Here is a 17,061-nt window from a genome sequence, read left to right on the forward strand (position 1 = left end):
AATAGATTCCTTTTACATTGCTGCCTTGGACCCAAACAAACTGTTTGCGTGCTCTCCGGTTAATGTGTGAAAAATTTAGCTTATGTCTCTGGAACCTGTCATTGTGATTTTTTTTTCAACATAACTCTGCAATGTGGGTTTGTGGTTTGGAGGTGTTTAAATGCGCTCTGGGTTAGCACTTTGTTCAACTTTGTACACAATACAGTGTGTTACTGAATAGGAGGTCATTAAAAGCTATGTTTTGTGACTTGTTTTGCCCGTTTGGCAATATTAAAGACTTTTCTTTTTAATTTACAATTGTTTTTTGCTGTGTTGCCTCTGCTGCTTCCAGTGACCCTTCAGCTTCTATTGATTTTAGTAGAGTTTGGATTTCAGACTCAAACCGAACCTGGTTGCATTTGGCTCATTACTGATCACCTGTTTTCTCTGAGGGACAGGTTGACAAATTCAGTATGCCACCCACAGACATGAGATCTTCAATTGATTTGGCAGAAATGGCTGAATTGAGTGACTGTTATCGCACGTTAATGGGAACCCTTAGAAAACATTCAATTTTCAAGCACTCGCATTTTGGTTCAAGGTTGCTCTCCAGTGTTTACACCTCTTCTGGTTTGCCATTTTCATTAAGCAAAATTAAGTACCAGGAAAACTGCCCTGAAAAAGATATGCAGACTTCTATGGCTAATCTCATTCTGCAAATAATTGTGTTCTTTCTGTCTTGCTGATCCTCCACCTGTCATTAGAAAAAAACATGAAGGCTGCCATGGCTGATCCCTCCTTCTGATAATGCTAGTTATCTGGCTGTCATGTTGATTCTCTGGCTATAATATTTTAAGTTGTTGACCTGCAGTAAGCATACAGATGTTTGACTTTACACTGATTTTGCTGATCTGCACGCTTGTGTTGGACTGGTGATTGAAATGATTGAAGCCCAAGGATTAACATAACAGCAAGGCAGCTAGTATTTTCAGGCGGATGTTAGCAAAAGAATTCTTGTTTCTGTCATATAAGGTTTACTTTATTATTTTGTGATTCATCAGTTCTTATTAGGTGTGCAGAAATGAGTTCTAATTTCACTTGTTTGCATATACCTTCAGGTCAGTGACTTAAAATGTTATTAAGCCAGAGCCAGGCTGGTAACCAGAATTTTTATAAGAAGATTCAGTTTGGCAGCTCCCATATTTTTTTCATGACAGGCTCCTTTAAATTGGCAACATTTTTTCTTTAAATAAAAAAAGAGATTATACGTATCTCCTCTGTACAACAATATTGCACAGCAAGGTCACTTTCCTCCTCTCCTGGCAGTCCACACCAACTTTGCCAGCTCCCCCTTCCTTTGGGTGCCTCCTTTAGCAAGCCGGGTGCTAAGGAAGCATCCATACGATTGTGGTCCTGAACCAGGCTGTGGGTGTCCGGAGTCACTCACAGTGCCAGCAAGCCACACCCCCTACTCCACCCTCAGCAATTTGACTGACAGCGGCATCAGTATGTGGCTCTGAAGCCCTCAGTTTCTCTTGTGAAAGTGGGAATTGAGGGGAGCGGTGCTTGAGCCAGAGACAGCACTGGATCAGAAACATGAAGCCAGGTAAGTGTTTAGGGGTGGGGGCGGTAGGACAGGTAGTGGGGCGTTTTTTATCTTAATGCAGAGAATGCATTAGGGAAAGATATTTTGATTTTAGAGCAACTTTAAAGTATACTTGACATGGGAGAAATAAATGGGCTTAATTGGGATTAAAGCCAGAGAAAGCTCCTGCTTGAAAAACTGGAATAAATATACTTTTGTATATATTAAAGAGTCACATTGACTTGTTTGCTTATAGAAAAGGCAGATCTATGGGTTGCCTGATTAAAAAAGATTGGTTATTTGATTTTAGCAGATTGATTCCTTCAATAGATTGATTGAGCCAATCTATTGAATGAATCAATCGGTTTTATTTTAAATATTGATTTGCTTGATAGATTGGCCAATTGATTCTTCAAACACATTTGGATGATCAATGCATATGGAAGACCTCTCATTTATAATGTTGCTCCTAAAAGCTTGATTTTATCCATCTTTTCTAGCCAGTCCTGCTCTAATGATGATTATGGGTGAGGAATTTTTTCCTTTCTTTAAATACAAAGATGCCTTTATTTAAAACACAAACAGCATTGTGCTATGTACAGACACTTAAAGAGATTAAACTGTTATAAACTTTTATCAAGCTGATTGGATGCCATTGGTTATTCCCCATTACTGTTATTTGAACCCTGTTCCTCGTTGATTAAAAAAGAATATGCAGAATGGCATGTCCATGCAAGGCACAGGACAGTTCTTAATAAAACATAGTATTGAAAAAGATTATTTCAAATGAAGAATTGCATAATGTGTAAATGATATGGTATTGGTCATTTGGACTGAGGCATGCTATACAAACCAGTTATATGAAACTTTTCTCATATGTTTTTTTACTTCATTGGTTTCCAAGTCTAAGTGACCAAAACCTCTCTCTACACAGGGGATACAAACAAAGTGATCTGGAGTATATAGATAAAATCATTTTCAAATGAAAGCATGAGAAATGTCAAGGTGTTACATTTTTCTGTGTTCTACTTTGTTTAGGGCAGATGAAGTGGGCATGATCATGACCAACCTTGAAAAAGCCCATCGGGTAAGTAGACCTGTGTTTTGTATAGATCCTGCTTCTTGAGCTATAGCTTTATTTAGTCAAACATTTCTCCAGTAAGCCTTATGACTAACAGACCTCTGTAGTTTATGCGACTCGGGAAGGGCGTTTGCCGTGCTGATGAATTGTATTTACCTAAAAGAAAGAAAAAAATATTAAAATATTTATTTGTATTATTAAACTCAAGTAATAATGTATAATTTAATAACTTTAGTTTCCTTTACAACATAATACAATTATTTCTGTTGTGTTCCATGTTTCTAAATAATAAAAATTACATCATATTGCAGAATATTGAGCATATTTGATTTAAAATGCATGTTGTATAGTGAATCTTTGTGAATAGATTCTGCATACCTCAGATACTGATCTGTTCTTTGTAGAGGTATAGAGATACAGTACTGCAATGTCAGTTCTTTATTTGATATAAGTTTATGCATGCCAAGTTTCTTGTACATCCTCAAGCCATTGAAACACAGAGTCCAAACCACATCCTTGTTTAAGAACATAAACTCAAATAACGTTTTCAAAGATGAAAGGGTCACTGTAATTGTATAAGGTTAGGGAATATCAAATACCAACTCAAAAGGAGGAATATTCATTCATAACTGCTTTTTGTTATACAACTAACTGATAGGGATCTTAAACAAATTAACATCATAATAATACAATCACTGGATTTTTAAGCAAGAAAGTGCTCAAGGTGCACAGCCTGTTACCTGAAAAGTCCACCTCTTGCAAGATTATTATATTTTTTTAATAGAGTGTGGAATGGTTAAAACTCTGCTGTTTCAAGTGGAAAAATTTCCAATCAATTCCCATCACTCTGACTCTATGATTAAGACAGAAAGTGAAAGGAAATCTCCCCACTTGGGGACACAGACAGCATTAAAAACCAGAGAAAGTTATAACCCCCTCCCCATTCTATCCAAAATTTAAAAAAAAGTTTAGGCTGGAATTGGGAATTAAACTATACCTCCAACTTCAAAGTGTGTATGAAGCCAAAACTTTTTTTTTTTTTTTTTTAATAGTGTCAGGAATGATTGGCACTGTTGTCATGTTTCATCCAGTAATAAATTGTTACCACCGGAACTAAAAGTTAGGGTGAATTCAAATTTTGAGTTGTTATTGCAATAGAAATAAAGAGGAAGTCTTTCAATAGAGACAATTAGACACCAAAGATACCCTGTCAGCAAGTATTGCGCAGGCTTATTGGCAGTGTTTTTCCTTTCCATATTTTTTGTATTTACATGCAATGTGCTTTTGTTAGAAAATCTGACCAGTCGGCTTCCCAGCACTGCCCTGTCTCTCCTTGCATGACATAACCCTCTCCTCTTCTGGGGTGTCTAAGAGCCCTTTCACGCTTCCAGCGCCCGGGCGCCGGCGGTAAAGCACCGCTAGATTTAGTGACGCTTTACCATTGTTTTTGCAGCACTTTTCAGGTGCTAGCGGGGCGCTTTTAACCCCCGCTAGCGGCCGAATAAAGGGTTAAAAGCTTCAGCGGCGCTGCCCATTGATTTCAATGGGCAGAGGCGCTTTAGGAGCGGTGTTTACACCGCTCCTAAAGCGCCTCAAAGAAGCTGCTTGCAGGACTTTTTTTGATGTCCTGCCAGCACAGCACCCCAGTGTGAAAGCCCTCAGGCTTTCACACTGGGATGGCGGATGAGGCTCTTTTCAGGTGCTTTACAGGCGCTATTTTTAGCGCTAAAGTGCCTGAAAAATGCCTCCAGTGTGAAAGGGGTCTAATTATATCTGTTCTCCAGGCGTGAAAGGGAATAATATAGAGTGTCACTTGAGTGACAGCTGTGAGTCTGGGGGGTGCTGACATTACATCTAAATGACAGTGTCCAATAGCAGTCTCAGAGCTTTGGATGTCTACACAAGGGGGTTTTTACAGCTAAAAATAATGCATAAAATATGTTAAATGCACATACAGTATCTCTCTAACACTACTGTCTAAGCAAGGATTTCTCTCAGTTCGGAGAGATTTCATCTAGCTTCCTGTGGTGTCTATAGAGTAGGAAGTGACGGGAAATCTCCCCAATGGGACAAAATCATCAAAATAAAATAAAGGTTTTTATCCCTTCTTTTCACTTTTCAAAAGTAGTTTTGGCTTTAAAAATGTTTAACTTTTTTTTTCCTTTTTTTATTGATAGTCTGGTAACGGGTTTTAACCTTCATTAGGTTTGCTTATACCCTACTGAGAGGATTTCTTCAGTTTTGATAAAAAAAGGAAAAAAAACATATTGTTTAGTAGTGTGGGGAAGGGTTTAAACCTCATTTGTATTTCCTTGTTGCCTGTATTCCCATTTTGGAGATTCTCCTCACTTACTGTTCCTAGTGAGAAGTGAGGAGACCAGCAGTGGAAACCTGATAGAAGTTCACACCCCTCTTCACAATATCCAAAACTTAAAATACATTTTTTTTACTGCAGTAACAATTTAAATTATGATTATTATAAGACAATATTTTGGTGGGTAAGGGGAATAGAGGAATAGTATGTTTTGTTTACTTATATCCAGCACTTTATATTTATGCGCAATGTATGCAAGCGTTTGCAAAGATTTTCCAGCACATGTTCTCTATATCCACAACATTGAACTGGATTTGAGTTGTGCTGCATGGTAGTGTGGAAGTTCAGGTGACATATTGAGACAGAAAATTATGATTGCGTATTCTACATTATCTTTCATTAACGGCTTATTTATGACAGTCCATTTAATATCTGCAGCTCTGCCTCTCTCCATCACAGTTTTTTTAATACTGAAAGCCTGTCAAAAATGTATATAAAAAAAATATGCATTCTTTGAACAAGCCACAATAATTCACTTTCATGTGTTTACATAATTGTAATTTAATCGTTTACTTGTATTCTAAATATGAATGTTTAATACATATTTTCTCAAAAACTGCAAGGAACATAAAAAGGTGATGAGGAGGTTCTATTTTTCTGAAATCTAGTCAGTCCTACAAACCAGGAACACTTCCAGTAACAAAAATTTTAAAGGAAAATCTGAAATCAGGGACATTTGGCTATAATAAAAACATTTTAGGCCGTTTTCAATGCTTTTCTACTTTGATCTTCACCTGTCATTTTAATTCCACTTAAAAAAACATATCTGGAGAGAGACAGCACTGCAGGTAGCCATGTAAAGAAGCACTTACCTCTCTGAACTAAGGGTAAGCAGGCATTTTCTACTTTTGAAGATAAGGTCAAACCATATTACTCAGCCCACTTTATTATTTTTTAAATCCAGTAATGTATAGCTTGTATAACGATGACTTTTTTCTTCTGCAGAGAGCAGAAGCTGCTCAGAGGGAGGTTGAGAGTCTCAGGGAGCAATTATCATCTGTAAATAATTCCATTAGACTGACCTGCTGTTCTCCACCAGGATCCACCACACTGAATTCTGCTGTAAGTCTGTGTTCCAGTTTCCTGGAAAACTAGAGTGAAGAAGAAAAAAATATATCATCGAGTAAATACCGTATTTATCGGCGTATAACACGCGCCGGAGCTGTTGTACCAACCTGATTGACGTGAATCATGGCTCCAACACGAGAGATGTCAGGTAATCTTGAGGTCTAAGGACCTCAAGTGAGGGAGGAGCCTGGTAATGGCTCTGTGCACGGCGTGAGGATCCTGAGAACCCTCTCCCTGCAGCTGAGAGGAATGATCGGCCTGATGAGAAGGTGTAGGTAGCTTCCCTCCCCGCCCCCCCCCCCCTGCTCATCACTCACTGAGCTGTCTTGTGGTGTAAGCCAGAGGAAGTTTGTACCTGCGTCTGACTGCATCCCCCCCCCCACCCCTCCGGAGTCGGATGGGCTAGAAGGCTCATCGAGGACGGGGGGTTAGGAGAACTGGAAAACCGCGGAGATCGGAGCGCTTCGGAAGCGACGGCAGCAGGGAAAACGGTGCGCTGCTGGGGGCTGTTTCAAGTCCCCAGCGGTGTTGCCGGCCGCGGAGAGCGGAGGAACCAGCTGAAGTGCACCGGGGAATTTCGGAGGAGAGAGCCAGGAAGGTGGGTGAGTGGAGCAAGGAGCAGCGGCAGCGGACACTGAAGAGCTGAGAGCAGAGAACAGCTGAGACTTCAGCGTGTCAGACAGATCTGGGCAGATTGATAACATCAGAGACAGCACCTGAACGTTCGCAGCATCAGAGAGCAGCAACAAGCAGTAGTGAGCGTCCCTTTTTGTCCCAACTTCAACAACAACTAAAAGATAAGTACCGTATTTTTTTTTTTTCCCTCTTTTGGCTTTTTTCTATTGCAATTGTCTTGAAGTGAACAGGCAAAGGAAAAGTAATAGAACAAAAGAAAGGGAAAGGGAAAGAACACATTGAAATAAAATGAAATAAAATGGAATGAAAAGCGAAAGTAAATGAAAGTAAAGGAAGGCGAAAGAGCTGAAAAAGTAGAATTAAGTGAGCTAAGAAAAACAATAAAAACAGGGGGGGGAACAGGGGAGAAGGAGAAGGAGAAGGTGAAAGAGAGACAAGCCAGCGGAAGAGTTGTCTCCCAGCCCCCACCTGCTTGCTGCTGCTGCTGCTGCAGTATCTCCCTTTCTTGTGATTTTTTTTTTTTTTGTTTTTGTTTTTTGCAAATGGTATTAACTATAGGCTCGATAGTACAAACTATAGAATAAGAAGAAATTTCATAGTAACAAAATGTGGAACATATAAGCTCATACTGGAATTATACTACTGAATATATAAATCATCTTGCTGAATACTTGAATTAGATTGCATTATATCGCTAAAACATTTGAATTATTTTGCTGAGCACCTGGGCCCTCATGCACACGGGCTGTTGGGAGAACGTTGTGAAAACGCCAGTGTCTTTGCAGTGACTTTTTTTTTTAACTTTTTTCAGCGTTTTTGCAATAGCGTTTTTGAGCGTTTTTGAGCGTTTTTTTTTTTTTTTTTTTTTTGCTCTTTTCTATTGCAATTGTCTTGAAGTGAACAAGCAAAGGAAAAGTAATAGAACAAAAGAAAGGGAAAGGGAAAGATCACATTGAAATAAAATGAAATAAATGGAATGAAAAGTGAAAGTAAATGAAGGCGAAAGAGCTGAAAAAGTAGAATCAAGTGAGCTAAGAAAAACAATAAAAACAGGGGGGGGGGAACAGGGGAGAAGAGAAGGAGAAGGTGAAAGAAAGACAAGCCAACGGAAGAGTTGTCTCCCAGCCCCCACCTGCTTGCTGCTGCTGCTACTGCAGTATCTCCCTTTCTTGTGAATTTTTTTTTGTTTTTGTTTTTGTTTTTTGCAAATGGTACTAACTATAGGCTTGATAGTACAAACTATAGAATAAGAAGAAATTTCATAGTAACAAAAATGTGGAACATATAAGCTCATACTGGAACTATACTGCTGAATATATAAATCATCTTGCTGAATACTTGAATTAGATTGCATTATATCGCTAAAACATTTGAATTATTTTGCTGAGCACCTGGGCCCTCATGCACACGGGCGGTTAGAAAAGCGCTGTGAAGACGACGGTGTCTTTGCAGTGACTTTTTTTAACTTTTTTCAGCTTTTTTCAGCATTTTTGCAATAGCGTTTTTGAGCGTTTTTTTTTTTTTCTCGCAGCTTAGGAACGCCTATGCCACTTGCGGCTCAGAGACGCCTAGGTGGGCGTGAGGCCATGGACTGACATAGACAGGCCTTTTTGAGCTGCAGAAAGGGCTCAGAAAAGCAGCTGTGGAGACGTCCGTGTGCATGGGGACTTAATACTATGGTTTAAACAATTGAACAGCACCAAGGAATGCTTAATGTACTTAAGGTAGTAACATAACTTCTGGAAAACGGGGACTACTTATATCTCATTAATTATTTCTATTATTGGATTGTGGGGAGGATGCCGGGTATGAGAACGGAACAAAAGAAATATTAGTAAAAATAAGTAAATTTAAGAAGGCTGGGAGATTTTTTCATCATTAAGAGACCCCAATCAAGGGGTATTCTGGAAGGCAGCTTCGAAGAAATTATAAATCCAGCCATAGAAACAAACATGAAGGGGAAAACAACAAGAAGTGCGGGAGCAATACCGAAATCACCTAGGACCAGCCTAGGCCCAAGTCCAGGCCCTATGAACAGGTATATACAGCAAGGAATCGGAGAAGGAGAGAAACAAGTGGGTTCAAAGGGCAGACAAATAGATACAAAAGAGAAGGACAACAAGGATAAAAAAGGCCAGTATAAAGTACAAACAGAAACCAGCCACCTCTCAGAACCCAGAATGGAGCCAGAAATGGGAGAGGAAGACAGAGGAAAGGAGGAAGGACAACAAGGGCCACAGTTGCCAACAAAACAGGATATGGAAAAAATGTTCGCGGCACTAGAGAATTCCCTAAAAGCAGAGATGTCAACACTCCATAAAGATATGGGATATATGTTAAACAGAGTGGAAGAAGTAGAGATCAAAGTAGACCTACATCAAAAAAACATAAAGGAACTGGAAGACGAAATAAAGAAATTAAAACGGGAACAACAGGAACAATCATATAAAATAGAAGAGCAAGAAAATAGAGATAAAAAGAAAAACTTGAGAATATGTGGGTTACCGGAAACAGAACAAGCAGAAAATCTAATAGAAAAAATGAACAATCTCTTCAACCAAATCTTGGGAAAGGAAACAACTAACACAATAGGAATAGAAAGTGTCTTTCGAGTAAAAAAACCTCAAAGGTTCGCAAGGGAAATATCTAGAGATGTAATCGTACGCTTTGAAAAATGGGAAGAAAAAAAACAGATCTGGATAAACCTAAAGAGGAAAACACAAATAGAGTTTGCGGGAGGTAAATTACAAATATTTCAAGATTTATCTCAAGAAACCTTGAAAAGACGACGGATACTAAAGCCATTATTAGAAATCCTCCGGGAGCAAGAAATTCAATACAACTGGGGTTTTCCAGCATGTCTAATAGCAAGGAAAAACAGAATAAGTGCAAGGCTAAGACATGTGGAGGAGATTCCGGACTTTTGCAACAAACTAGAAATCCCCTCCCCAGAACTGGAAAAATACGCAAATAGTCAGGAGCGAATAACGGCAGGAGATGACCTGCAGTGGCAAGTAAATTCAAGGATCAGACATCAAGATGTGGACTCTCGAGGAAATTAATATCTGAGAAAATACCACACAACGGTGCAAGGGGCCTTAGAGTGGAAAGGGGGGGGGGGGGGGGCTGGGGTTGATGGGATGGGAAAAAAAGGAAAGTGAAAGGATTGGTAAAACACAACAAAAATGCAGGGAGAGGGAAACAGGGACTCACGGAGTGGACAGGGGGTCGCCCTATTAGTGCTTAGGCAGGGGGGGAATAGGGTGTCTTACAGAGCTCCGCCTCACAATAAATAGAGCAGAGGGGGCAGAGCGTGCCCCACAAAACAAAGTAAAACGCTCTCAGCTCTAGAGAATATGGGGGTAAAAAACCCATATCAGAAAAAAGGGAGGGGGAGGGTGGGAGGAGGGAAAAGGGAGGGAAGGAGGGTGGGGAGGGAAAGGTCTGAGTCACATGAGTGGTTACATAGGCGCACCTATTTTGAGACAAGAGATGAGGAGACCCCGTGCGTCCGCTGGGTGTCCCCTCCATCCGGTCACCTAGGGGGACCGCGTGGGGGGGAGGGCCGTAAGACGGGCGGGGAAGAAAAGGCACAAGAATGGAAAACGTAAACAGCATAAAAATAATCTCTTACAATGTCCGAGGACTAAATTCCCCAGGGAAGAGAAACATCATTCTCCGAGAACTAGAAAAAAGTAAAGCAGAAATAATTTTCCTACAGGAGACGCATATAACCCAAAACTCAAATGCCAAAATTTATTCAAGAAACATACCAACATGGTATCAAGGAGACTCGCCAATAAGAAGGGCCAAAGGAGTAGCCATCGGTATAGGGAAAAATGTACGTTTTCTAATAGATCAAAGGAAAATAGACCCGGAGGGTCGATATCTTTTTATTACAGGAACTATACACGGGGTAAAATATACATTGGCCAATGTCTACTGTCCTAATAAGAACCCTAAAAAATATTTGATAGATATAATTAAAATACTAATGGAATTCAAGCAAGGAAAATTAATACTAGCTGGAGACTTCAACTTCAGCATGGATAATAAAATGGACAGTACCTCAAGAGTAAGGGACAAAGAGGTAAATCAACTAAAGAAATTAAAAAGAACATTATATGAACAGCAACTAATAGACCCTTGGAGAATTCAGCACCCCAGCACAAAGGACTACACATTCTACTCACCAGTACACAAAATTTACTCCAGATTGGATTACATCATGGTCGAACATAGAAACTTGGAAGAAATAGAAGAAACAAAAATAGGCATAATAACCGCCTCAGATCACAGCCCAGTAACCTTGAGAATGAAAATAAAAGGAGAAGTCCTTGAAAGGGGTCCATGGAGAATCAACGAAACTTTATTAGAAGACAGTGAGACCGAAAAAAGCATCATAGAAGAAATTAAAAGATATTTTGAGGAAAACGATACACCAGAGGTATCGAAAGCAATAATATGGGAGGCGCATAAATCTGTTATTAGGGGCAAGTTAATAGCCATAGGGGCAAGAAAAAAACAGGAAAGGAAAACAAACATGCAACAAATAATTAAAGAAATTTATGAATTGGAACGAAAACATAAAAATCAAGTAAACAACAAAATCTTCGGCCTACTATCTCAAAAGAGAGAGCAATTAAAAGACTGGATGGAACAAGAAGAAAGGAAGGACTACAACAGAGTAGTACAAGAAAAATATAAATGGGGTAATAAACCAGGAAAATACCTAGCAAATCTGGTAAAAAAAAAGAAGTCTTTGAATTACATTGAGAAGATCAAAAATGAAAAAGGAGAAGTGGTAAATAAAACTACAGATATAGCGATAACATTTCAAAAATACTTCAGCTCCCTTTATGCAATAAAAGGACAGGAAAGTTGGAAAGAAGCGAATACAAGAACAAAGAAGATACAAGAATATTTAAAAAAAGCAAACTTACCAAAACTAAAAATAGACCAACTAGAAGAATTGGAAAAAAATATTACGCATGAAGAGGTAAAACTGGCATTAAAGGAAACTCCCGTAGGAAAAAGCCCAGGACCAGACGGGTTTACGGTCAAATACTATAAAAAATTTGAAGAACAGCTGACTCCAAAACTATTAGAATATATGAATTCCTTAGGGGAAGATGAAGAAATAAGAAGTGAATCGTTATTAGCTCATATTACAATACTACCAAAAGAAGGGAAAGACAAAGTTAACTGCTCAAGCTACAGGCCAATAGCCCTATTGAACGCCGATACGAAGCTGTACTCCAAGATCCTGGCCACTAGGATAAAAAAACTAATCCCACTGTGGATCAACCCGGACCAAACTGGTTTTGTCCCGGGGAGAGAGGGGCGGGACAACAGCCTAAAATCATTATTGATGTTGCACAAGAAGGTGCAGAATGAGACCCCAGTTCTATTCCTGTCATTGGATGCAGAAAAAGCATTTGACAGGGTAGACTGGGGTTTCATGATGGATACATTGCGGCATTTGGGTATCGGGACAAAAATGATGAAGTGGATAACAAATTTGTATAATGGCCCGACAGCAGTCGTAAAAGTAAACGGTAGACTCTCTCCAAAAATTAAGATGCAGAATGGAACACGGCAAGGCTGTCCACTGTCTCCACTATTATATGTATTGGCTTTAGAACCACTATTAGCAACACTCCGCAATAACAAAGAGGTAGAAGGAGCGAAACTAGGAGGAAAAGAGCATAAGATCGCTGCTTACGCGGACGACATCTTGATGTACGTATCCAACCCAAGAGTGTCACTCCCAAACATACTGAAAGAAATTAAAAAATACGGAGAACTGTCAAACTTCAAAATTAATCCAATAAAAACGGAAATATTAAACATAGGTCTAGAGAAAAAGGAAGTTCAGTTTTTACAAAAAGAATTCCCATTCACTTGGGTAAAAGAACTAAATTACCTTGGAATTAAAATAACTCCTAGAGTCGAAAAAATTTATCAGGCAAACTTTATTCCACTGATCAATGAGGTCAAAGAAGAAATGAAAAAGTTAAGAATACAGCCACTTTCATGGATTGGAAGAATAAATATGTTTAAGATGACGATATTACCTAAAATAAACTACAGATTACAGATGTTACCAGTAAAAATCCCGCAGAGCTTTTTTAAAATAATTAAAACAATCCTGCTAAAATACATATGGCTTAATAAAAAACCAAGAATTAATTACACGCTGATCACAAGGAAAAAGGAGCATGGAGGTCTTGCCGCTCCAGATATAAGTAGGTACTATAAAGCCATAGTTTTAACACGAATGTTAGAGTGGACAAATGAGAAAAATGAAAAAAAATGGGTGGAAATGGAAAACACAATAAGTGGAGCCACACTACATAAGAATATTTGGATTCCACGGAAATATAGAATATTGGACACCGACACGCACGAAATAACAAAAAATGTATTTAAAATTTGGGACACCATCCACTTAAAGAATGAATGGAAATATAATTCACCACTATTAGCACTCACAGGATCGAATCTCTTCACCCCTGGGAGGGAAATATTTGAAATCCAAGGAATAGGTAACCCACAACTGAAAGATATCACTAGAAATGGTAAAATAAGAACACGAGTAGAAATAGAGGAAAGGAATGGATGGAAGATGAATGAATGGAAGTATACTCAACTAAGGCACCTAGTAAGCACAATACCACACCCACTGAGAGATGAAACAAAATTAACTGCACTGGAAAAGCTATGTAGCAATGAAACACCATTAAAAAACAGAACATCAAAAATGTATAGTATACTGACAGATTTGGAAGCACAAGAAAGACCAGAATATATAAATCAATGGGAAAAAGAAATGAATTTAAAAATAGATAACCAAAAAGTGGAAAAAATGATAGAAATGGGATATAATAAGGCTTGGGACATGAAGACCATAGAAATGAATTATAAACTAGTATCAAGATGGTATATGACCCCAGTAAGAATACACAGATTCCATCAAGATAGAACCTCCTTGTGTTGGAGAAAATGTGGCCAAATAGCAACGATCACACACATATGGTGGGAATGCCCAATAATAATGGAGTACTGGAAGGAAGTGTTAAATAACATAAAAGAAATAACTGGAGAAGAAATAGAACAAAATATTTGGACTTGCCTCTTCCATATCTACAATAAACCTAAGAAACAATATAGAAAATCAATAATACCTAACCTCCTGAATGCGGCCAAGGCCTTAATTCCCAAGAATTGGCTAAAAAGTGGAAAACCAGACATTAGAAACTGGCTAAAGGAAATAGATTATCACTACAAAATGGAAGGAGGAGAGAAAGGGGATAATAGTAGATGGGAAAGTTGGAAAAACTACAAAGTCTCGGATATTTATTTAGATAGGATAAAAGAAAGAATAGGTGCAGAGCCAAGTGGATAAATAAACAACATAAAGGAACGGACCAGACACAGGGGAGGGGGAGGGGGGGGGGCGAGGGGGGGCGGGGGGAAATAAGAGGGACTAAGAGAGATTAAGATAATAATAGGGTTTATAATTATAGAAGGCGTTTTGTCGTCGGTTTTTAAAATTATTTAAGAATATCCTAGAAGGGAAAAATAATAAAGATGTGACGGAAACAATCCACAATGATGTGAAAAAGGAGAAGAGATAAAGTTTGACACATAAAGTTGAAATAATGTCTCTCGGAAAACTTTCGCTGAAGTGGATAAAAATAAAAGAAAAAAAAAAAAAAACACGCGCCGGCGTATAGCACGCACCCCAAGTTTAGGAGGGAATTTTAAGGAAAAAAATGTTTTAAGGAAAAAAACTTACATTTAAATGCCCATCAATGTAGCCTTGCACAGCGTCCATCTGCATGCTTGTCCAGTGTCATTTGCAGCCTTGCAGTCATTTGCAGCCTTGCAGTCAGCAGCCTTGGTGTCATTTGCAGCCTTGCAGTCATTTGCAGCCTTGCAGTCAGCAGCCTTGGTGTCATTTGCAGCCTTATCAGTGTCCATTTGCAGCCTTGCAGGTTTGCCAGTGCCGATCTGCAGCTTTGTCTGTGTCCTTTTGCAGCCTTGCCCAGGCTGCAGTTAAACTGCAGTGACATGTCAGTGTCACTGCAGTTTGAAAATGGCGCCGCCGGCGCCGAAATACACAGAGCCGGTCCTCGGCTCTTCTCGGCGGCTCTCGTTTACTTTCGGCCACTTTCGGCTCCACTCGTAGTCCCGCCCGAGATGGGCGTGACTGTGAGTGGAGCTAGCCGAACCTAGCCGAAAGTGGCCGAGAAGAGCCGAGGACCGGCTCTGTGTATTTCGGCGCCATTTTCAAATCGCGGTCGGCGATCACTCTGCTAAATCAGCAGGGGATCGCAGGGGATCGCCGTATAACATGCACCCGCGATTTTCCCCTGATTTTAAGGGGAAAAAAGTGCGTGTTATATGCCGATAAATACGGTAATATGCAATAGGAGACTGACTGAATGACAGCATAAAAGACCAAGTGGTCTGTTGAGTCTGTCCTTTTTTCAACATCCTTCTCTCTGGATAGACCTGTGTTTACCCCCAAGCAGGTTTAGATTCACTTACTATTGACTGACTCACCGCTTCTGCTGAAAATCTGTTCCAGACATCCACTACTCTTATGGACAAAAATACATTTTTTTTTATTTATGAAGTAATGTGAAGTAACATTTATAAAAAATCGTTGACCATAGCACAAAATGAGCACATAAAGATGACAGTACAGTGTCTTAGCACTTCAGCACTGGTTTCCTTGGTTCAGATCCCAGCCAGGACACTATATGCATGCAGTCATCTGATTTCATCTCCCACTCCAAAGACATACTATCACAAGAAGGGGAATTGGGACTTTAAATGAAGTCATGGCCAGGTAGGGTCATATGCCTCCATCCCTATCGTTACGAGGAAAAAGCAGCAAAAAAGCAGCAACAAGGGTTGGACTTTAAATGAAGCTCCTGATAGCAAATGACTAGAAGGTGGATGATAAAATATTTAATAATCCATAAATACATGTTTACATACATTACATTTCATATACAGAGAAATGCACACTTTCATAGTGTCAATTTCTGAAAAAGTAATATCTGGTAATAACATATTTATAAACATTAATCACATGGTAAGGTTAAGGGGATCCCCCGAAATTCATGATTAGATGTACACATATAACAAAATAGCACCTGCGTGGTCTATGGTCTTTCTGATCCCTGTCACAATATAAAATTGTAGATACAAGGGCACATATCTTAATAGGTGTGCAATTGTGGTACACGACAACTGGTAGCTCGACGCGTTTTGCGGCTTTAAGACGCTCTTCAGGAGCAGGCTGTGATGTATCTGCAATGGGAAAATAGATTAACTAAGTAGACTAGCTTGTATCAATGTAGGGGAGGATTAAAAACCACCCCCCTATCAAGATCACTTACAAGTGTATGTGCACTTGATGGCACAATGTCTGGGACCGTGAGCCACCCAAGGGCATCGGGGCAGGCGCTGTCACTGCGCATCGATGTCACGCCAACGCGCCAGATGTGCGGCGTCTTCATGATGCTGTTTCTCCGGCGGGTTTTCTCCAACTCCACAAGCCCCTTAGTGAGGTTGTGATGGCACCAACTGCCAGGCGAATCACTGCCCAGGTGCCGGCGCCTCCCCCTCGCTATGCTTGTGTGTGTGACGTTGGGGGTTGGTCTGTGGCGGCTAGCATTTATAGGCAGCTGCTCTGGCTGGGTTTGGGTCGCTCAGAGCCTTCTTGCACACTGGTCTTCACGTCTCCCGTTGGATTGGTCTCTTTCCTCCTCCTCCAGCACCAGGTACTTATCACATCTTCACGAGTCACTCTCTCCCTCAGTTCCCTACACCCCCCCCCCGCATTCTGGTTTCTTGGTGGCGACCTTTCATCGTGGTCCTCCACCTCCTGCTTAGTCACCATAATATTAGTTTCTATTTCTGCACATACCATCTCCACTGCTCCACTAGCCCCAATACTGGTTCACTGGGTTGACTCAGTCACTACTGATGTTTACTATGCTTACACTAGGAGTGCTCTGTGTGCCCAGATCCACCCAGGGTGTGGTCTGTGGTGGGTGCTGCCGTTGAACATGCCCCCTCAACTCCCGATACTGATGCCCTTGGGTGGCTCACGGTCCCTGACATTGTGCCATCAAGTGCACATACACTTGTAAGTGATCTTGTTAGGGAGGGTGTTTTTTGATTCTCCCCTACATTGATACAAGCTAGTCTACTTAGTTAATCTATTTTCCCATTGCAGATACATCACAGCCTGCTCCTGAAGAGCAACTTAAAGCCGCAAAACGCGTCGAGCTACCAGTTGTCGTGTACCACAATTGC

General features: G+C 40.1%; 1 protein-coding gene across 3 annotated transcripts in view; it reads left to right on the top strand.

The window, feature by feature from the left end:
• CUX2 (cut like homeobox 2) overlaps positions 1 to 17,061 on the top strand; it is a 755,888-nt gene that overhangs the window by 661,418 nt on the left and 77,409 nt on the right. For 2 of the 3 annotated variants that reach the window (XM_073626084.1, XM_073626092.1), the window contains exons 9-10: positions 2,603 to 2,651; positions 5,965 to 6,081. In XM_073626084.1, coding sequence (XP_073482185.1) covers positions 2,603 to 2,651; positions 5,965 to 6,081 — 166 coding nt within the window. The remainder of the gene's footprint in view (positions 1 to 2,602; positions 2,652 to 5,964; positions 6,082 to 17,061) is intronic. The other variant, XM_073626099.1, reaches the window with a different exon arrangement.

Source organism: Aquarana catesbeiana, linkage group LG01 (assembly GCF_042186555.1).
Source record: "Aquarana catesbeiana isolate 2022-GZ linkage group LG01, ASM4218655v1, whole genome shotgun sequence".
NCBI lineage: Eukaryota > Metazoa > Chordata > Amphibia > Anura > Ranidae > Aquarana > Aquarana catesbeiana.